This window comes from Pecten maximus, chromosome 10, assembly GCF_902652985.1.
Source record: "Pecten maximus chromosome 10, xPecMax1.1, whole genome shotgun sequence".
Taxonomy (NCBI): Eukaryota; Metazoa; Mollusca; class Bivalvia; order Pectinida; family Pectinidae; genus Pecten; species Pecten maximus.
In genome coordinates, this window is record NC_047024.1 from 39,384,059 (window position 1) to 39,407,609 (window position 23,551).

The 23,551-nt window shown below is 34.8% G+C and overlaps 2 protein-coding genes across 3 annotated transcripts; both read left to right on the top strand.

Annotated features, from left to right (window-relative positions):
* Positions 1–1,881: 1,881 nt before the first annotated feature.
* LOC117336907 (synembryn-A-like) lies at positions 1,882–23,515 on the top strand. Of its 2 annotated transcripts, none has more exons than XM_033897667.1 (15): positions 1,882–2,070; positions 10,227–10,274; positions 11,932–12,151; positions 12,601–12,670; positions 13,090–13,165; positions 13,500–13,552; positions 14,173–14,353; positions 14,506–14,600; positions 16,832–17,003; positions 17,920–18,018; positions 18,582–18,646; positions 20,369–20,451; positions 21,012–21,159; positions 21,533–21,652; positions 22,117–23,515. In XM_033897667.1, exons 1-15 carry the CDS (start codon positions 1,984–1,986, stop codon positions 22,244–22,246), a joined length of 1,647 nt encoding a protein of 548 aa, XP_033753558.1. In that variant the 5' UTR covers positions 1,882–1,983; the 3' UTR covers positions 22,247–23,515. The 2 variants fall into 2 exon arrangements, with proteins under 2 accessions (XP_033753558.1, XP_033753559.1); XM_033897668.1 differs by having other exon boundaries at positions 16,832–17,000.
* Positions 5,226–8,651, top strand: LOC117336906. Its single transcript, XM_033897665.1, has 4 exons — positions 5,226–6,309; positions 6,620–7,446; positions 7,750–7,898; positions 8,248–8,651. The coding sequence occupies exons 1-4, from the start codon at positions 5,361–5,363 to the stop codon at positions 8,597–8,599; spliced, it is 2,277 nt and encodes a 758-aa protein (XP_033753556.1). The 5' UTR covers positions 5,226–5,360; the 3' UTR covers positions 8,600–8,651.
* Positions 23,516–23,551: the final 36 nt, after the last annotated feature.

The window sequence follows — 23,551 nt, forward strand, 5'->3', positions numbered from 1 at the left end:
TGTAAAACAGTGCTCCATAGGCCTACCTGACTAATACACACGATGATGTCAGAATGACTCGGTAGAAGTACGGCGCGCATCGTCCCATTTATGACAGTTATATTGTTGTGGTCGTTATTTAGACTTTTCCTATGTGTATTCTAGATTTGTCCTGATCAAATAATTGACGTTTACATTTGACTAAGGTAAACTTTTCTACCAAGAAAATGTTATTTTATGCACCAATAATAATAATAAAAAAAGCAAAACTGATTTTTTGAATATCATAATACACATGCTGGAATGGTGTGGCATACTTGAATGATTTTTTTTTCAAATTTACAGAGTTATTGCCCTTTCCCCCCTTGACATGGCATGTTTATTCCGATAAAGGTATAATAAAACGTATTGATACAGATATATTATTGACTCATAGAAATGCAATTTACAAAAAAAAAGAGAGAGAGAAAAAAAAAACAAAAAAACAAATAAGATTATTTTATCTCTTTTATTTTTCAAGTTTTTCACGTTGGAATATCACAGACAACCGATTTTTTAAGCATAAAAATATACTATACACCACAGGTGCCTGACTATGGGGCGCCGTTTTACTATTTATTCCCATTTGGTGATATCACCTATTCGAATAGGTGATATCACCAATTCATTTTTCAAATAAGTGATATCACCTATTCGAATAGGTGATATCACCAATTCATTTTTCAAATAAGTGATATCACCTATTCGAATAGGTGATATCACTTAATGAAACGAATAGGTGATATCACTTATTCGAATAGGTGATATCACTCATTCGAATAGGTGATATCACCAATTGGAATAGGTGATATCACTTAAAAATATTCTTAAGTGATATCACCTATTCGAATAGGTGATATCACCAATTGGAATAGGTGATATCACTTATAAAATTCTTAAGTGATATCACCTATTCGAATAGGTGATATCACTTATGAAATTTTATAAGTGATATCACCTATTCCAATTGGTGATATCACATATTCGAATGAGTGATATCACTATGGGGCGCCGTTTTACTATTTATTCCCATTTGGTGATATCACCTATTCGAATAGGTGATATCACCTATTCAATCAGTGACATCACCTATTCTAAGAGGTGATATCACCAATTCATTTTTCAAATAAGTGATATCACCTATTCGAATTGGTGATATCACCTATTCGTTTCATTAAGTGATATCACCTATTCGAATGAGTGATATCACCTATTCAAATGGGTGATATCACTTAATGAAACGAATAGGTGATATCACTTATTCGAATAGGTGATATAACTCATTCGAATAGGTGATATCACTTTAAAAAGTTCTTAAGTGATATCACCTATTCGAATAGGTGATATCACTCATTTGAATAGGTGATATCACCAAATGGGAATAAATAGTAAAACGGCGCCCCATACCTGACTCGTTTTACATATAAATGAGATAACTCTTATATTTTATTATTTAAAAAAAAAACGAGTCAGGCACCTGTGTATACACTAGGTTTCATGATCTTGTCATTTATTAAAATCATATTAGATATTTTCATGGTTATATCCACAGGCGTCTGCTTCTGGTTAGTCTTGATAAAAATAACTATAACTCTTACTATATCAACGTTGATATTGTAAGAGTAGGCTAATATTTTTTCTATAAATCAGTCAGAAGCAGACGCCTGTGACATAATTTAATCTATTTTTTTTTTATCTTGTAAAGATGTAATAATCTTATTTTTCATACGGCTTATTTATAAGAATTAAGATTTCTTGCGTTCATTGCTCAATGAATGTTGCAATATTAGCCGACATGCCAGTACGGACGCAGATGTAGTTCGTTCGCCTAGTGATCGTTGACCTACTCGTGTGTGTCACAAGGAGGAAGCAGTTGTTTTCTTGGTCCAGGAAAAGATGGAAATGTCAACAACATATCCACCAAATTAGCGTATTTCAACACGGTCGTCGTGCTTAACAACAAATATGAGCGTTGACGCGAGTATTTTAAAAACATTACAGACTGGAAATGAACAGGAAGTGTGCTTAGTGCTCGAGGCTTTTACGACAAAGGTGAGACAAAAACATCGTTCAGAATCGATCTAAATATTTATAATGAGGTCCATTTATATCTCTCATAATTACGCACGCGATTCATTTTCTGCCAATATTGCATACTTATTCATACATTCTCTGTTCATTCTCACAGCATATTGAACAGCCCATGTCACATGCATAATCTTGAACCCATATACCCTAGTCGAACAAGTAGAAAAAGCCAAATATAGAAAAATTAGAATCTACATTGGGTAAATATCATTTGATATTATAAGATACGTTTTATCATCTTTTCATCATTATTTTGTTTCAATCACGTGGAATTCTAGTGTCAATACAGGGCGAAAGTATGTGCAATTTTGCATTCATATGCTGGCCTAATATGTGATGATTATAATCATACAATTTTTGCATGTGATGTATCTAGATCTACACTACCTTCAAACTCTACTGAGATTGGGCCGCTGAGATTATATTGTTAATGTACAGTGGATATTTGATTTAGTAGCTATACCAGTATATAATAGACTAACCTGACAAGCAATCAAACAGGAATAAAGTGTAATCATTTTTTTCATTGTCAATTCTCATTTCACATTTCCTCTATTACAGTTATGAATTTGCAATGTTGTACTAATATCAATATTAATTAGAACCCATATTACATATATGCATGTAGCCATTGCAAATTTTGCATATTGTTAGAGACAGCTATCAAGTATAAGTTACAGAAAAAGATATTGAAAAATAAATTCCAGGATTCTTGGGGCATGTGAAAAGCATCACAAGATACTCATGATCACAAGTGTCATTTACATATATGGCGTATACTATACCCATCCAATCAAAGTGAACCCTTACATGATATTTAGCTAGGCTATATATATAGCTAGATGTTTATCTGTATTTTACACAAGAAAATTGAAAAATATGATTTAAAGAATCGCATGGCAGGTAAAATCCTCACAGCTCACAATCATTCCTCTGATCACAGGTCACGAGGATCATGATGATTAGCTGTTGGACTGCAATGTATTGCCTGTTTGACACTTTTCTACCCCCATTAAGATAATCTCTTTACAGTAGACTGGTAACATAAGTCTGAACTGATAACTCAGAGCGGATGGTCATGATGTAGACAGTCATGAAAATAAATGTTGTCTGAAAAGTTGATTTTCATTTTGTAATGTTCCAGAGGTATATAGCAATAAACATGTATAAATGACATATATGATGTCTGTTCAATCATTATTTCTATTTCTAGAAAGCTCATCTATGCTTGAATTTGGTTGATCCCAGATTTTCATGTGATATGTATACTTCTTTGTTTTCCGATTCCATTTCTCATTTCATATGTTAGGTAGCAGGATTCCTCCATTTATGATAACTATTGTGGTGTTCCTCCATTTGTAATAACTTTGTGGTGTATTTGCACTTTTCTACCTCATATAAGAAAATTTCTAGTAGACTAATATAAATCAGAGCAGCTGGTCATGATTTAGACAGTCAACATTCATTTTCTACCCCCATTTTCTTGATGCGATATATGTAACTTATTATAGGTATAAAACTTAACCTTTAATTAGCTATTATGGGGTATCGGTATCACAAATTCAATACTAACAATAGTCACAGAAGAAAAATTGTACAATTGATATATATATAATAGTGGTATTCCAATTAATCAAGTTCATTGATGCATGAGTATCATCAAGTAAGATATCTGCTATTGAGTATCATCAAAAATGCCCAACAGCGATATATAATGATAAATGAAAGATATTATTCACTGGTAGCACATGCGAGAAAAACTTGTCATGATCAATCACTTGATTGTGGTTGTCACTTATTTATATACAGTGTATAATAAAAGCATCTAGATGACTGGAATGTTGCAGTATAAGCACTTGGAAGGAATTATAGCGTTTAGATGAGCAAGATTTGCTTTGTTAATAACAATTATTATATTGACATACCAAAAAGCAAGGCCAGCTCATGATCAGAGGAACTACAAGTTCTGTACAATATATTAATCTTCCTGGTAAACAAAAAGTAGGGACACTTTGAATTTTTGTTGTGTTTTTTATTTTTCATTTTTGAATAAAATTTAACGAAGGTTCATGATGATCAATATCAAATGGGTTTGAGAATTTTTATTCTCAAATTATTCTATATAGAATTCAGGTGAAATAACAAGCAGACACAAAAATGATATTTGTACCACATAGTTTAATAAACTTGTAAAATTTTTGTGTCTGGTTGTAATTGTTAATTACTTAGTGAGGGAGTACACATTTATCATAATTTGTGTATGGAGATCACATTTTTGACTATCATTTGTTGAATTTCCATTGTAATTCATTCAATTTTGGTTAGAATTGTCAGTATGTGATGGTAGTTTGATGGTAGGCACATGATCACGCTGGCCCTGACTGACCCCCAGGGGTTGATGGTCGGGGCCAAAATTGTCAAATTGACTGAAATATTTCAGAACTCATGATCAGCTGACTGTATACTTTATCATAAACTACGTCAGGAATCTGTCATAAACTACGTCAGGAATCTGCATGCACGTGATCCTTTCATTATTTGTGATGGCATGCTCTCAAGTCTGTATATAGAACAAATTGATAAAATATATATAGTTTGGTGGTCGAGCCATTATCTTGTTAGTAAAGGCTCAGTATCATATGATTTGTCATAGACTTTGCAATGCCTCATGATCACCAAATATTTCATCCATCTATTTCATATCTATTATTTCTTGCCAAGTTGCAGGGACTTTCCTGCCTATATAAATGGTACCGAATATCGGCACCGTTCCCAATTAGAAAAAACAATAAAAATTCCCAATCCGGAAAAAAAAAATCCCAATCTTGCTGCCGATTTTCTCAAATCCGGATTTTATTACTTTCGTTTTGTTTGTTATAAATCACCGAAATCTGTATCGCTTGAGCGTTTGAATAAGAAAGGAACATAGTATTGTTATTTACAAGCGTTCAAATGATGTATCCGCTAGAAACAAAATGTCTCACAACGGGAAGTATTATGTGAGGAAGGTTCCGAAAAATAAGCCAAGTTCGACGCTTATATCAGCGTTTTTTTCAAAACGACAAAAACTTGATGTTAGTGTCGATGCACCAAGTAATGACGAGACAGAGTGCAAACCGAGTGACGTCGGTGATAATAACATTAACAAATTGTGTGATGAAATAAAATCCGTTACTGGCGATAGCGACGGCGCAAATATCTGCAAACAAAGTGAAACAGTTTCAGTGGAAGTAGCTGTACAGACTCCAGTCGCTATGGTTGCCTCCACGACTACCACGCCACTTCAAAAGAAAGTTCAACTCAGGGAGACACGGGCCGAGATTGATTTTAAGCCAGCTCACAGTAACATAGATCGGCGGCGATTTGACATGAACAGATATACTGTCAACTATCCTTGGCTTTACCACACCTCGGAAAAAGGATACCTTTGTAAGTTGTGTGAATTAACATATGGCAGTAACTGTTCAGATTCAAGCTCTATGAGTGTGATAAGTGTTACGTCTCCATTTATCTCCCCAGGCCTTGAGACATTGGGTACACATCCATCTCGATTATTAGATAAGCATGCAAACAGTACCCCACATCTGAAGGCATCCAAAATAAATGCAGAAGTGAAAGTGAAAATTGGTTTGAAACAAAAAATGTCTGTACTGGAACAGTTGTCAATGAAAAATGAGTCTGATCTTAAAGCTGAAAAAGAAAGGAATGCAAGTGTGTTGAAAAAACTGTTTCAATCAATATACTTTATCATCAGGAAGAAATGGGCCCAAACAAATTTTGAAGATTTTGTGAGATTTGTTGCAAGTTTAGGTGTAGAGGATATTGCCAGGCATATTGAAATCGCACCACCACAGGCTACTTACCTATCAGTTAAAACTGCCACAGAATTAATTGAATTAATAGGGGAGAACATTGAGCAAAGCCTACTGGACTCTCTACGCAAAGCCCCATTTTACAGTTTGCTAGCTGATGAGAGCACCGACGAGGCCAACAAAACACAATTATCTGTGTTTTGCCGCTGGTACCATGAAAGTCACTCCAATTTCACAGACCACTTCATGGGTTTGGTTGAAGTTCAAAAGACAGACAGTGCCACCCTGATGGATGTCCTCCACGGTTTTCTCATAGCAAAAGGGATACCCATTGAAAAATGTCGGTTTGTTGCCTTTGATGGCACCAACTCGATGAGTGGCATTCGTACTGGTAAGTATACTATTCAATAAAAAATGAACTTGTAAAAATAATAACATGAGAAAGAGAAATAAAAACAACAACATTAGATTAAGTCAAAGATGAGCACTTTTAAGATTACTGCCTATATCCTCAAACTGTCTCCATGATCAAGTTAATAATTTATTATTATTAGTTACAGTGGGATTCACTCTGTCACTATGACTGTGTTGAAATATTAATTGATTATTTAAATTATATTGTAAATATTGTTAAATAGTATACATGCTCATTTATCAATATTTTTCTACATATCTGAAACATTTCATTTCCAATTTTGTAGGTCTTCAAAGACGATTTAGGAACTATGCACCAAAGAGCCTGTACATCAACTGTCGCTGTCATCGCCTTGCCCTCTGCCTTAAACATTTGATGAAAACATTTCCTTTACTTGTTGAGGTAGATGAGGCTTTACTTGCGATATGGAAATTGTTCAAGTACTCCCCGCAAAGGTTTGCTGTGCTGCAAGATGTTCAAGTTGTATATGGCATGGACAAGTTGATGTTGATCAGGGCTGCTACAACTAGGTGGTTGTCACATGGCAAAGCATGTGTAAGGTTTATTGAGAGGTACGAGTCGGTGCTTGATGCTCTGGACCAAATATACCAACAAAAACGTGAACCAGAGGTATTTGGATTGAGATCTATTCTTGTACAGAAAAATGTTGTTGCCATGATCTGCGTGTTGAGTGATGTGTTGAAACCACTGAACCATCTCAGCCTCTACCTCCAGAAAACAGATGTTGTACTGTGCAATGTGGAAGAGAAAGTGAAAGCAACAGTAACTGACCTGGAAGTCATTAAAGAGACTTATCTTGAATTTCAAGAGAACAATCAGATTGGGGATCAGTTATATGTCAGTCGTCTTTCAGAGTTGCTTCTCATCATCAATGAAAGAACTGATCTGCAAAGGCGTCACAGAGGTCACCTTGAGAACCTTGACATCAAAGCATTTATTAAAGATGTTGCTGTTCCATTTATAGACAGTTTGATTGGAGAAATCAATGATGCTTTCTACATGCACCCTGTGTTTGATGCTTTTCGGAAGGCTCTGGATCCTAGTATGATCGAAGCCAATGCCAGTGCTGTTGATCTTCAAAACCATGGAAAGGTACTATAAATATCAAGTAGGCCTATATTCACTCCAGTTATGCTCTAGAATTAGAAAGAATTGAACTTGTTGATTTTTTAAATCTTTATTTATTGGAGACCAACACAGTCCTTGTTCAATTTAAATACAATAACTGATCCTTCAATGATAGTTTTTGATTCATTATTAATATAATCATTAACAATAAGTCAGACATTCACAGCTGTTTTGACAAGTATTAAAATGTTAATCATAATTAAACGCAGTTACCTCGACTCATCCTAGACATTTTCTGTTTATTGACTTAAGTTTTTTTTACCTTAGGAGGCATTGACTGTACTTTGTGGACACTATGGGGAACCTGGAGAGGACATTTTCCAAGGTCATGTGACAAGATGTGAGAGGGATCTTGATCCAGATGCAACTGAAGCTGAATACTGTGCCTTCAAGCATCAAATCAAAATCATGAAAAGGTCAGTACTAATCGAATAGGAAAGTTAAAAAAATAAAAAAGATTAATAATTAAGTATAATCAACATCATTTCATTACAATAACTCTTCATATGATAATAAATTTCCTGAACTACCAAAGACTTTACTGCTGAGTTTGATTAATAAAGACTATGAACCTGATCTTCACTAAAGGTTTATTAATCTGAAATAAAGTAGTTCTGTATTTGCTACATCACTTCAAAAATATTTTGTATAGGCTAATATAAAATTAATTTAATTAAATCATTTGTTCATTGACATGATCCATAATCATACATGTATTGCACATTGCAGAATTTTTGCAAAAATCATGAAATAATTTTTTTACAGAATGAAAGCCAGAAATCCACAGCCTTCCAATAGTAATGAGGGTGACCAGGTTAACAATCTGCTGTCAATGTTTTTAAAAGTCTCTGGGGATCCTGTACTCCAAGAATCTTTTCCAATGATGTGCAAGCTTCTGTACCTGGTGAACATTATTCCAGCATCAACGGCCTCAGTGGAGAGGAGCTTTAGCCAAATGGCTTTGCTAAAAACCCCAATGCGCAGCAGATTGAGTTGCAAGTCAATTAATGCAATAATGCGCATTAACATAGAGGGAGCCAGTACCCTGACGGAATATGAATTAGAACAACTTGTTCAAAACTTCAAACTTGCAAAAGATCGGCACTTGTCCCTGTAAAGTACATTGTACAAGTGTAATATCAGTGATTAAAACATCAAAACAGTATTAATTGGTGTTAAAGTTGTTTATTTTGTAATACAGAAAGTTTTACAAATTTTCCCAATTACCCCCTTTTACGACGTAATTTTCCCAATTTGATGATTTTTGGCGATTCCCAAAATACCCAGGAAAGTCCCTGAGTTGCTATGGTAACAATATATAAAACCTGATCATGAGTGACTGGCGGACAATTGGCTGTTGTAGTGTTTAAGTGATGTGGTCATCACAGAACGTGTACATTTTATGTTCATGTGTGTAGAATTACTATGTTTAATTACATGGCCTTTATAACAGGTTCTAATTCATATTAATGGGTGACTTATTGGACAAAACTGGAAAATAAAAAAAAATATCTGTTAGCTACTACAGTAATACTGGTACTTTTATTTAAAAATGTATATACGTGTATATATTCTAATCCATACCTTAAGGACAATTTCTTCAAATGACTTCTTCTTCCACTGATAGGAATTTAACCTAATTTGACAAGAAACATTGCTAGATGCATGTGGTGGGGATTCAAAATTGCACAAATGATAGGGCTGACCCCCTGGGAGTTGAGGGGCAGGGCCGAAAAGGCGAAGTATAGCAAAATCTTTAAAAAATCCTTCTGTAGGATTGTAAGGATTTGGTTCCTGTTTAGTCTGAATTAAGCATGCTTTGTTGAAGCAGAACCCAATTTGTATAAATGGTGAGATAGGATCCCCAGGGCTCTGAAGGATGGTGCCCATATGTATATTGCAAAGTCTTTTAAAAACCTTTTTTCTGTTTCAATGGCAGGATTCTGTCCAGCTAGGGTTTGAACCTGCACCCTTGGCCGATCGATATTGTAGAAATGGTGGGCCTAGGCCTGGGAACCTGATTGTTGTGGAACAATATACGGGAAATTTAGCTAATTCTTTTCATTAAAATCTTTCTTTGTAGAAATGAGAGGATTTTGTCTAAATTTAGGGTTTCCATTTATCTAAAATACAAGTGCCTTTTAGCAGTCATTTAGTCTGTCTGTCCATCCACAAATTACTTCCCGGCTGTTAATTCTTGAGTGTTTTACATGAAATTTGGTCAAAATGTTAAGTTTACAAAATAAAAAAAAGATACATTAATGAGGTCAAAAATTAATCAAACAAAGATTGTCATGATGATCAACTGACCAAAGATTATGGTCACTTGATCAAAGGTCAAGGTCATTTGATCATGAGTCCAAAGGGAAATGTTTTGCCATAATCACTGAAATATTCAGATGGAAAATACAGACCCTGTTGGCCTCTTGTATGAGTTTATCATATCCTTTAATCAACAGTACATAGTATGATTGAGAATGCATGATCAGAGAATTTGATTGACTTGTTCCATTTTTACAGGTCAGCCCCATGCCAGATTCTTCTGACCCTAATGCCAGTCTCTGTAAAAATATCTAAAATTCTGTTATTGGGATCAAACAGAACTCATGTTTTATGAAACTTGCACTTGTCTGGTAAATTAGATATGGCAAACAGGCTCACTCATGTAAGCTTCTCTATATGTGTAAGTACGTATACATAAATGGTTCACGCGTACGTATATCATTTGTTTTCATGTTTTGCAGAATGCACAGACCTTCAGTTTCCCTGAGTTGACTTTGGATGTAAAACAGGTAAATACGTGATTTATATGTAACATTTAAAACAAATGTCATTAGTTGATAAAAAAATTATTTGAGCGAGCTTGAGTATATTTATAATCATGATTTACATGAATTGTATGCTGTTCTAAAAGAAGATCAAAATGACCACTGGGTGGCTGTTTTGAATAAAATTTTGACAAGATGAAGTTTGTTAATTGCTATTAATATTATACTCAACTGTACAGCACGATGTTATACGTGTGTGTGTGTGTGTGTATAATATATTCATGTACATTGGCAAAGTAAGAGGGAGACAATATATAAGAGTTACTGGTAAGTCTTAGTTAGGGAGGCAGTATAAGAATTAAGTCTTAGTTAGGGAGGTGGTGTAGGAATTAAGTCTTAGTTAGGGAGGCAGTATAGGAGTTAAGTCTTAGTTACGGAGGTAGTATAGGAGTTAACTCTTAGTTAGGGAGGTAGTATAGGAGTTAACTCTTAGTTAGGGAGGCAGTATAGGAGTTAAGTCTTAGTTAGGGAGGCAGTATAGGAGTTAACTCTTAGTTAGGGAGGCAGTATAGGAGTTAAGTCTTAGTTAGGGAGGCAGTGTAGGAGTTAAGTCTTAGTTAGGGAGGCAGTGTAGGAGTTAACTCTTAGTTAGGGAGGTAGTATAGGAGTTAACTCTTAGTTAGGGAGGTAGTATAGGAGTTAACTCTTAGTTACGGAGGTAGTATAGGAGTTAACTCTTAGTTAGGAGGTAGGAGTATAGAGTTAACTCTTAGTTAGGGAGGTAGTATACGAGTTAAGTCTTAGTTACGGAGGTAGTATAGGAGTTAACTCTTAGTTACGGAGGTAGTATAGGAGTTAACTCTTAGTTAGGGAGGTAGTATAGGAGTTAAGTCTTAGTTACGGAGGTAGTATAGGAGTTAACTCTTAGTTACGGAGGTAGTATAGGAGTTAACTCTTAGTTAGGGAGGTAGTATAGGAGTTAACTCTTAGTTAGGAGGTAGGTTATAGGAGTTAACTCTTAGTTACGGAGGTAGTATAGGAGTTAAGTCTTAGTTAGGAGGTAGTATAGGAGTTAACTCTTAGTTAAGCGGAGGTTAGTATAGAGTTTTAACTCTTAGTTACGGAGGTAGTATAGGAGTTAAGTCTTAGTTACGGAGGTAGTATAGGAGTTAACTCTTAGTTACGGAGGTAGTATAGAGTTAACTCTTAGTAGGGCAGTTAGGAGTTCAGTAGGAGGTAGTATAGGAGTTAACTCTTAGTTACGGAGGTAGTATAGGAGTTAACTCTTAGTTACGGAGGTAGTATAGGAGTTAACTCTTAGTTACGGAGGTAGTATAGGAGTTAACTCTTAGTTAGGGAGGTAGTATAGGAGTTAAGTCTTAGTTACGGAGGTAGTATAGGAGTTAACTCTTAGTTAGGGAGGTAGTATAGGAGTTAACTCTTAGTTACGGAGGTAGTGTCGGAATTAAGTCTTAGTGAGAGAGGCAGTATAGGAATTAAGTCTCAGTTTGGGAGGCAGTGTAGGAGTTAAGTCTTAGTTAGGGAGGCAGTATAGGAGTACAAGTCCAGGAGAGAATAGCTTGAAAACTGGATACATTATAAATACATGTATTTGGTACATGTATTTGGATTTCTGAGAATTAAGGTTTTATAATTAATAATCATGAATCGAACCTTGTAGAAATGTGTGGAGGCCATACTGGACCTTCTGCGTGTGCAGGGTGCTGCCAAATGCCACATCCTGTGTCTGGAGACACTGCGCCTGTTTAGCCGAGAGAAAGAGAAGTTGGCAGGCATGATCTCAGAGGTGGCCCTAAACCTGATGATGAAGATGGCAGGACTCCAACACTACTCTGAGGAGGAGGGCGAGTGTGTCACCATTCAGAATGGTGACCCTGATGGTAAGAGTCTCCGGATGAGAGTACTGTAGGTCAGAGGTTCAAGGTTAAAGATCAAAGGGATTCTTTTAAGGTTATTTTTTTTAAACCCTTAATCCACCCTGTATCCAGACACAACCATACAATTAAAAATGGACCTTACTTTAGAAAGTAGAAGAAAAAGTAACTTGTCCCCGATAGCTTTGTTACAGTTAAAACTTTAAATGTAATATGTACAGTTATTCATTCTGTTGTATTGTTTTGACTCAAGTTTTATTTGTTTGTTTCGGTCTCAATTTCAATATTGAAATGCATACATTTTTATTTTTATCTTCATATCTAATCTTTTTGCACCCAAAGATCTATTCTCATATTGAGAATTTAGTTGCGGTAGAAAAATTATATATTTTGATTCTACTCTACATCAAAATAAGTATATTTATTATTAAATGATGTGAAATGATATTTTGCAGTGATGGTGGAGGCCCAGAAGTGTCTGTGTAACTTAATATTCAACAATGTTCAAGTCCAGAGAGTCTGCAGGTAAGTGTAACAAGATCCCACAGACAACTATATGTAGTAATACACTATAATGATATAGAAAAGCTGTGACGGTCCTGGGTCTCCCCCGATGTATGATATCATTATATGTACACACATATAGTGGTCATCTCCAAAGTTTGACCTTAAATGACTCCCAACTGAGCCATAAACCTTACTAAATCCAAACTTGAATCAACAAAATAGTTTGAAACAATAGGAAAAAAAGACAATGGTGATTGGTTGTACATTAATTGCACGTAATGTAATTGATGTTATTTGATAGTTAAATGGAGAATAATGTGTTACAATTATAAAGGTAACAATTTAAGGCATATCTTATACAGGATATATATAGTTTAGATAATAAGATGCAAATCCAGTCATTTTGAATGATATTATGTAACCATATGTATTCTCAGTAAAAACGGCTGTGTGGAGGGGATTATACAACGGCTGAAGACTTACAAAGATCCAGATCTCAAGTTTGAAATAAAGGTAACAGCAATCGTACACATGTTAAGGTTTATTAACAGGCTGTATGATATCTATCAATTGGTGTATTGTAATTTGTATTGCTACCTGATTTTGTGTAATGGTTAACCTCAAATCCTTATTGACAAACTGGATCACTGTAATAAATGGTTAATGTGTTGTATATAAAGTTGCTTAAGAAGCACTGGGTTATCACACATACTTATGAGCAGTTACCAAAAAATTGAATAATTCATTGTAATAGAAATCTCTCAAAAATATGTAGCTTTCAAAATTTGAGCAGATTTTGCTCCAGATCACGTTTAACTAAAATAATGATGAAATTTGTGTTCAACAGTTCTTTGATATGAGGATGCTGTTCCTGTTGACTGCCCTGTGTGCTGAAACAAGGTAAACATTCAACAAAAATTGGACATAACCACAGTGATTGTTACTATTGATACATTACAACACCATTTATCCACCCCTCGGACTTCACATAACTTGTAGATGTTCAGAAATGTGATTTCATAATAACAGGAAAACTAAAAAAAAAGCTTGGAGGGATACCAGGGGTTAGGATAATTAAAGATTTTATATGTGGCATTCTACAGGTTTCTTATAAAATACCACATTCTACACAGAATAAGTTAGTATAGGACCAACTGGTTTTGCAATTGTTTTAAACTTAGTAAAGTTTACATTTTTCAAATCCGAAGAAAGTTTGATGATTAATCACTTTAGTAGACATTTCTGTTTGTTATTATGGTCGACAAAAGTTTATAACTCATAAATCATATACATTCTTTACTTGTTCAAGATTGATATGTGTAGCTTAATATAGAAATTCTCAGAGATATGTTATGACCAGACTAATTCGTATTTGTATTTTAATTTGAAGTTATAACATATACAGTGGATATTTTATTATTTTATGATCACTAGAATACGTAACGTTGATATGTTTTGAACTTTTAACATACATTACATGTACCCTGGTTTACTTATAGCTTTCTGTGTTTACCATTCAGACCTTTGATTCGTTATGAGTTACATGGATTCACATACCTGATGGAGGTTGTTGATTTAATTCTCCGGGATGCGGATGCTCGGCAGTCTGGACTTACGGAACAGGAGGTGGACCTCTGTTGTGAAATCCTCAAAATTCTCTTCAACATCACAGTCCCGATTGATAAAAATGCTTTAGATGAGGTGAGAAAACCAGACTTTCATTGATGATTACCATAGAGATATCCATGAACAAGTGTTTCATGACTAATCAAATATCATTAAAACTTACAACCTTTAAAGAGACAAATTTTAAGTATATGAAACAGTATAATGTGATATTGTTTTCTCTACAGGAAGAGGAAGCCCACTTTATGCGCCTGGTTAGTGTACTGCGGGACCTGTTGATGAGTAGAACACAGAGCAAGGACCGTCAGGAAGAACTACAGAGGTAGACAAACCATCACATGTCTGCTCTCTCGTAAATTACAATAGGGAATTTATCACATTTGACAATAAGTCCATGCTTGGTAATAACCCCACTATGTCTATAAAAGTTCAGTAATAATACTAACTAACGCTATTTTAATGTCCTTAATGAGCCCATCCCAAAGCTTTGAGTCACAGTTTATGTGTTGGACCCTATCATAATGGTTGTGACATTGGGAGATGCTACTTATTTAGAATAGATAGATGTTCATGCACCGTAAAAAGAAGTCGGCTGTAAATTTGTGTTATTTTTCTTCTCACTTCCATTTCAGTTGGTCAATGTTTGTAATCTAATACTAAAACATACTAATCTAACTTAAATTTGATCAATTTATACTGACTAGAATTGAACCTAAGATTTAAATTAGATTGAAAACACACAACTACATGAACAAGGATTTCATGGTCATAAGGTTTCATTGGCCAGAAAAATGGCTTTTGTCAGTACTTTGAATAAATTGTTCATGTGAAGAATTTTGTAAAGTGATTACAAAAATCCCTATTTCAATCAGTTGTGCCTTTCAAAAGGAAATAATACATGTGAGTATCTGGTAATACATATGAGTACAAGGTAATACATATGAGTACCGGGTAATACATATGAGTACCAGGTAATACATATGGGTACCAGGTAATATGTTAAAGTACCAGGTAATACATATGAGTACCAGGTAATACATATGAGTACCGGGTAATACATATGAGTACTAGGTAATACATATGGGTACCAGGTAGTATATGAGTACCAGGTAATACATATGGGTACCAGGTAGTATATGGGTACCAGGTAATACATATGAGTACCAGGTAATACATATAGGTACCAGGTAATACGTATGAGTACCAGGTAATACATATGAGTACCAGGTAATACATATGAGTACCAGGTAATACATATGAGTACCAGGTAGTACATATGAGTACCAGGTAATACATATGAGTACCAGGTAGTACATATGAGTACCAGGTATTACATATGAGTACTAGGTAATATGTTAAAGTACCAGGTAATACATATGAGTACTAGGTAATACATATGGGTACCAGGTAGTATATGAGTACCAGGTAATACATATGGGTACCAGGTAGTATATGGGTACCAGGTAATACATATGAGTACCAGGTAATACATATGAGTACCAGTAATACGTTATGAGTACCGGGTAATACATATGAGTACCGGGTAATACGTATGAGTACCAGGTAATACATATGAGTACCAGGTAATACGTATGAGTACTAGGTAATACATATGAGTACCGGGTAGTACATATGAGTACCAGGTAATACATATAGGTACCAGGTAATACGTATGAGTACCAGGTAATACATATGAGTACCAGGTAATACATATGAGTACTAGGTAATACGTATGAGTACCGGGTAATACGTATGAGTACAAGGTAATACGTATGAGTACCAGGTAATACGTATGAGTACCGGGTAATACATATGAGTACTAGGTAATACATATGAGTACCGGGTAGTACATATGAGTACCAGGTAATACATATAGGTACCAGGTAATACGTATGAGTACCAGGTAATACATATGAGTACTAGGTAATACGTATGAGTACCGGGTAATACGTATGAGTACAAGGTAAAATGTATGAGTACCAGGTAATACGTATGAGTACCGGGTAATACATATGAGTACCAGGATATACATATGAGTACCAGTAATACGTTATGAGTACCGGGTAATACATATGAGAACCGGGTAATACGTATGAGTACTGGGTAATACATATGAGTACCGGGTAATACGTATGAGTACCAGGTAATACATATGAGTACCAGGTAATACGTATGAGTACCAGGTGGTACATATGAGTACCAGGTAATACATATGAGTACCAGGTAATACATATGAGTACCAGGTAGTACATATGAGTACCAGGTAATACATATGGGTACCAGGTAATACGTATGAGTACCAGGTATTACATATGGGTACCAGGTAATACATATGAGTACCAGGTAATACATATGAGTACCAGGTAATACGTTTGAGTACCAGGTAATATGTATGAGAACCTGATAATACTAGTTCTTTATGTTGTCATATCTTTAATTGTATGTAATGCAGACAAATTTCATGTTATTGTCTATCAACGCTGCATTAAAACAAGATACAATATGATCCAGAGCGAAGACTACAGAAATAAATGTGATGTCTTTCTTTCTTAGTCACACAGTGAACCTACTTACAAACATCCCACGGGACTGTTATGAGGAGCTGCTTATTCCTCTCAACGAGATCGATGTTGGTGGTATGGAGAATAAAGATGTCGAGTTTGACGGGAAAAACATGGAGGCAGTTATTGTTCTTCTTGACTTCCTCTACAACAGGCTAGACGTGGTAGTAATTTTTAAAACAGAGCTTTTTCTAGTCATTTTCTGTACTCATGTTCCTCTACAACAGGCTAGACATTGTACTTAAAACAAGAGCTTTTTCTAGTCATTTTCTGTACTCGTGTTCCTCTAGTTGTTCTCTACAACAGGTTAGATGTGGTAGTAACATTGTTCTCTACAACAGGTTAGATGTGGTAGTAACATTGTTCTCTACAACAGGTTAGATGTGGTAGTAACATTGTTCTCTACAACAGGTTAGATGTGGTAGTAACATTGTTCTCTACAACAGGTTAGATGTGGTAGTAACATTTAAAAAAGATTTAATTCTCTAGTCATTTTCTGTACTCTTTTGTTCATCTTGCCTTCCTCTACAATATGCTAGACTTGGTAATACTACTTAATATGTTGTCTTTACTCCCATTGTCTTCCTCACCAAGAAGCTGAATGTGGTATACTATCTAGGTTTTATGTTCTAGAATCAAGTAGGCATAAAATGTACAAACCAGTAACTCAACGTAATTAGGGATATTCCAGCAAAATATCAGTATCTACCCAACAGGATCACTAGGGTTTATCAGACAAGAACCACCAAAAGAAGTGATTTAATAAAACAGTATCATAATTATAAGACATATCATTTTCTCCTGCATCAACCTAGAATTTCTTTATTTCCTTCCCGGAGATATTTATTTTTACTTGAATAACTGACCAGATATACTTTCCTCGGATAGCCCCAACTAAATTTGTTCAGATGTAGTGTCATCTTAACAGATTAAAATTCAGATAAATAGCTAATATATGTAATAGTAATACTATATGTAATGATTAGTAATCATCTAGATTCTTTAGGTCTTTACTTTTAGCCTGATGTGTATATAAACTTAAGTGTTTTCCTTTGTGCATTTAGTTATTTTGTGTTTTAGCCAATGAAGTCTCTGAAGGAAAGTCTCGCTCCCATTCTTCACTGCCTGTGTGAGACCTGTAGGGCTAACAGAGCTATCCGCAAGTTCTGTCGCTCTAAGGTAAGTAGAAATTGTGATGTTGAAGTGTGAGTTTAGTAGCCAATACTGTTCTAGTATACCACAATGTATTGTCCTTAGGTACCCATTTCATTAGCGGCCATGATAACTCAGTGTGTTAAAGTGGCGTCACCTAACCTCAGGTGAAGATCCAAGGTGCATGGTTCGACAATCCTACCTGTGTTGGTTTGTGTTTCTTGGGAAGCTGAAAAACGGGCTGGTCTTTACTGCGTGGTCATCTTTACCCCACTGCTCTGGACAAACTAACCAATCCATGTGCTGACGTCTTGTGTTAAGCTTTTCCTGCCTGCAAACCAACTAGAATTCTTGCCATCTAGCACATGGCATGATTTGATACACATAAACAGGACATTTTCAAGTTGCCCGGCTCTGTTGCTGCTGTCATCTGACCAGACCAACACAACAGGATTATACCTATATTGTACTTTGTAGTCCCAGCATGTAATATCGAGGTCACTGGGGGAAAAGAACATTGAAAACCACATTATTTTATTTGTTGGTTGATTTAAATTTTACCATTTTTTTTTTTTTTTTTTTTATTTAAGGTGTTGCCACCCTTGAAGGATGAGGTGAAGAAATTACCAGAAGATGGAGATACACTTAGAAACAGGTGAGTTGTCTCCCCTTCCTCACTTTCACACCATGATCACATTTGTCATGATCCAACAGATAATAACAGATAAACACACAGATAATTCTGGAATAACCCTGATTGAATGTAATAAGTGTAGTCATAAAGAAATGTAGTGATTACAGTGAAATTTGCTCTAAATGCTGTCACTGACTGTGTATATTAAAAATCCTTATATATATTAATAACACAATGTGAATTTGTGTATATTTATATGGATTATATAATTAATGTATTTTATATAGATGATGTGATTAATGCATATTTATATAAATTATGTATATTTGATTAGATTTATAATTCATGTATATTTATATAAATTATGTTAATTGTTTTTTTTGTATAGATTATGTAATTCATATATATTTATATAGATTATATACTTTGTGTATAGTTATATAAATTATGTAGTTTATGTTTATTTATTTAGATTTATAATTCATGTATACATTGTATTTACAGTCAAACCTGCTCTAACGACCCCCTGTATATAATGACTGCCTGTCTATAACGTCCGGTTTTAAGATTCCCCGTGAGATTTTACTATATAACGACCCTCTGTATAGCGACTACCTGTCTAATGTGACTAACGACCGGTGATTTTGGAACGGCGGTCGCTAATTTGTTTTCTATAGCGACCGATTTCTGTCAGCCATCTTCTGCTCTCGGCAGTCATCCCTCATAAAATCCCCGGAAAATTCAGACACATCGACCCTGGACTGATTATACAAACAAAGGACCACCACAACCCTGGCCTGATTATATAAACAAAAGACCCCTACCACCTGTTAGCCTATAATTACTGTAGCTGCCCTGGCCTGGGGCTCGGTGAGAGAGGAGTCGGGTCACCATGCATGTCAGTATTTACATTACAACTGTGCATAGGTGGCTTCCTTTGACACGGTCAGTTAATTTTGTGATTACAACTAGGATACATCACTTCAATAACAAACACTGGTCATATCTGTCAACAAGATTTACTCACATGAAAGCCAATAATGCCTTTCTTAATCGTAGCTGTCGGTACTAGCGTTTGTACTGCCGCCATCTTTAATTAGTCAATACTAATAAAAAGTCGTAAACTGCCACAAATATCCGGATTTCAATTTGGGTAAAAAAAAAATCTTTTGGTTTTAGAAGTTAGACTATATGTCACAAAATAATTAGTAGTAACACAAATATAATTGATTAATTAATTATTGTGTGATATTTTTCTTTATTTAAGAAAGAAAGAAAGGGAGACAATTTGATAGATACATATAGCATTATTTCAGAACAAAATATTAAAAAAAAAAAAAGTAAGACCAATTTGAGTTATGTTTTGTCTTTGGGTCCACAAAATCATTAAAAATTAAACCCTTCAGATTTATAAAGTTTATGCATTTATTTGACTTCTGACTGGTCTTCTGAATGCCCTGTTCAATGACATGTTATGTATGGCAGTTTCATGTTAATTGGTTGGTGCGATAATTTTGACCTGTCTATAAAGGCAACCTGTCTATATTGACCGTTTTTCTGTCTCCCCTTGGGTGGTCGTTATAGACAGGTTTGACTGTATATAAATTATGTAATTTGTATATATTTATATAAATTATGTGATTAATGTATATTTATATAAATTATGTAATTTGTGTATATTTATTTAGGTTTATAATTCGTTTATATTTATATAAATTATATAACTTGTATATATTGATATAGATTGTGTAAGCTGCTAACATCACCGATCACAGATGTCAAGGACTTGGCTGCAGATTTCTTGTTTGTTTTGTGTAAAGAGAGTGGTAAGGATATTTTTGATATGAATACAGAATTGTTGAACCTTAAAGATAATGATGCAGTGCATATGCTAATTAATTAGTGAAGTACCATATTAACTTAAGAATGGTTTCTTTTGCTAAATAGATGGATATATTGTAAGTGTTTCATATAATAATTTCTCATAATTTGTCCAAAATAAACCTCCAGTAATTCAAGAATATTATGATGGGTATATAGCACACAATTTTACACATTTCTGTGATGGCTCAATCAAGACTAATGGTCCTCAGGGGAAAATACGGCGGTTTATGTTTCTGATGGAGCTGAGATCATATAATGTCTTGGTTGTTGTGATTGTGTTCATTGGCAAGAGATTTTACCCTATTCACCCTGGATAGTATGCAGCAAACCCAAAAACCCCAGCCCCCTTTGTTCATTAGTGATGTAGCCACCAGCTACTACAAGAAAATTGCACCTCAAAACTAACTTTGATCACTGTATATCACATCAATGTCGCTTAATGAAATATAAATACCTTTGGTATTGTTCTGTCTGTCTAATGAATGACTGTCTTGACCCACAGTTAACAGAATGGTGAAGTACACAGGCTATGGGAACAGTGCTGGCCTCTTAGCCAACAGGGGTCTTCTGCTCGGAGGAAAGTCAGGGGGAGACTACTCCAGCAACTCAGATGACTCGGACACTGAAGAGTATAGCCAATTGCGAGACATGTAAATTCATAGTTTCTAATATTAACTGTAAAAGATTAATTGAATAGATAAAAACAACTTACACTTGTCATTACCTGGGGTATGCCAAACTCTATATGAAGAAACCTGTTTAAGAAAACTTTGAACTAGAAAATTGTTCCATATGTTCAGAAGACAGTTTTTACTGTAGTTTAAGTTTGTTTTTTTTTATAAGTCAACAAATCTTTGTTTTTATTTGATTTATTTATATATATGGATGTCGACTAAGATGCCTAATTAGGCTTTTGTATCTAAACAAATTGGTTTACACAAAAGTTCAATATTGTTTAACGGATAAGAAAATTTAAGATATCTTTTTAACTGGCAGTAACTGACAAAGTTGTACTTGTTGTAGGGTTAATCCTGTAACAGGCAGATGGGAGGAGGATAAACCAGATCCTTTCGAGGGAATGAGTGAGGAACAAAAGGAGTTTGAAGCCATGAAACTAGTCAACATGATGCACAAACTCCAGTGGTGTGTACCTACATCTGTAATACATAGGGCCTTGTATAAAAGGTCTTTCATAGGTTCCATGTCATAAAAAAATTCATTTTACCATGTCTAAAATGTAAAATGAAAACATTTGTGTTTACTATACCTCATATGAATCACCTAACTAATATTTTGTTGCAAACATTCATGACAACAGCATTGTATCAGACAGATTGAAATTTTAAATGATGCTAATCTTACCCCATTACTCTTTCAATGATTACATCACAATACATACCTATGATGTCAAGAAGTTATTATAACGCATTTGAAACAATTGGCATCTTTGACCAATCACTTCTCCGCTACATGTTATATTGTTTTAAAGTTTTTTTGGGTGATTTCCAACATAATATAAACCATTTTAAGATGTTTAATGTAAAACAAATATGCATTTAGATTTGCAAATCTTGATATTCTGCAAAATTTTCTGTTATCATCTACAGCCAAGGGATCATCCAGCCGAGTCGTGTTGACGAGTCTGGACGTCCTCAGCCTGTCGAACATGTCCTGGAACTGATGGAGAACATGACCAACCCAAGTGGAGCGACCGGGGATCAGGAAGATTTGGATTAGGGGCCTCCCACAGGGTACCTGATGTAAGAGGCCTGTGACGGCCTGTTTTATCATCTGCTCCTATCAGACAGATTGGAGGTATATTTCCACATATACCAAGGTCTCAATCTTGCCAATTTTGGTGTGTTGGGTTTGAAGCTGGAATTCAGAACCTGATGACGTATTTACGCCATAATTCATGGCAAGGAAAGTATTATCTGAAATTGTGACTACGCAGTCTGGCAGATAGACGGTGTCAGTAGACATGTTGTTTATGAACCTACAATGGCGACGGAATCAACTTTGTGTGAGAAGTATTATATAGTCTACTTTGTGTTGTCTTTAGATCTGATCAAATGGCCTGAAGTAATCTGGCATTATTTATCTCACAAGCATCATAAAGCTGCAAATTCATATTTCTGCTCTGCTAAATTCCTGATGTGTGTTTTACTGTGAACAGGGGTTCTATATGATAGAACTTTACATTTAGAAAAAAATATTTCCTGGAAAGTATGAACAGTTTATTAAAATTAGTAAACATTGATTTTTCTCTTTTTTTTTTGATAATGTATGTTTGATTGCGAAAAAAAATCAGAAAAATCACCATATGTGATTAATGTGACTTTCTTATTTTGAAATTTTCATTGAATAATGCGTATACATCTTTATTTATCAATAGGAATATTTTTCCGGTGGTATCAGATTAAAAGTACTATTTTGATTTTGCAAGATTTCAGACTCCATTTAGTTTTTGAGAACCACAAATCTCCAACAGAAGTAAAGGATGAAAATCACTTTTAAGACGCTAAGTAGAAAATAAATGGTTTGTGTAAATGTAATCTAACAACATCAAGGTGATGGTCAAGGTCATGTAAGAAATCAAGGTCACTTAATGTGAAACAGAATGTCAAGGTTACATAGTAAAATGTCACACCAACATAAGTGTATAATGTGAGGCGAGATAGTGAGAGGAGAAACCTGAGGAGTACTGCCTGATGTGTATTGTATTGGTGATCAGGATACACTCATGCTGGCAGTGTTCATACAGTGGAGGGCCCACCTCTTAGAGGTATTTTTATCACAAAAGTATTTTTGATAAGGAATGTGAAACTGCCAATTTCTTTCTTAAGGTCTTAATTAAGGCTGTTCTATTTTGAAGAACAATTGTTGAACTTTTATAAAATGTTGACTTCTTGTATTGTGTTTATTGTTTTGCTGTGTTCATACAGACCAGCAAACATTTATAAATTATTACAAGTCAGACAATTGTATTAAATCAATCATAAAGTTTTCAATATTTTGTCTTTTGTTTCAATGAAGGATATC

Bases quoted from the DNA above. Each gene is read 5' to 3' on its own strand.
- LOC117336906 (XM_033897665.1), top strand. From the start codon at position 5,361: ATGGTTGCCTCCACGACTACCACGCCACTTCAAAAGAAAGTTCAACTC. The intron at 6,310-6,619 runs GTAAGTATACTA...CCAATTTTGTAG, and splicing joins GATGAGTGGCATTCGTACTG to GTCTTCAAAGACGATTTAGG. The intron at 7,447-7,749 runs GTACTATAAATA...TTTTTACCTTAG, and splicing joins ATCTTCAAAACCATGGAAAG to GAGGCATTGACTGTACTTTG.
- LOC117336907 (XM_033897667.1), top strand. From the start codon at position 1,984: ATGAGCGTTGACGCGAGTATTTTAAAAACATTACAGACTGGAAATGAA. The intron at 18,019-18,581 runs GTAAGTAGAAAT...TTTTTATTTAAG, and splicing joins GCAAGTTCTGTCGCTCTAAG to GTGTTGCCACCCTTGAAGGA. The intron at 21,160-21,532 runs GTAAATTCATAG...TACTTGTTGTAG, and splicing joins TATAGCCAATTGCGAGACAT to GGTTAATCCTGTAACAGGCA.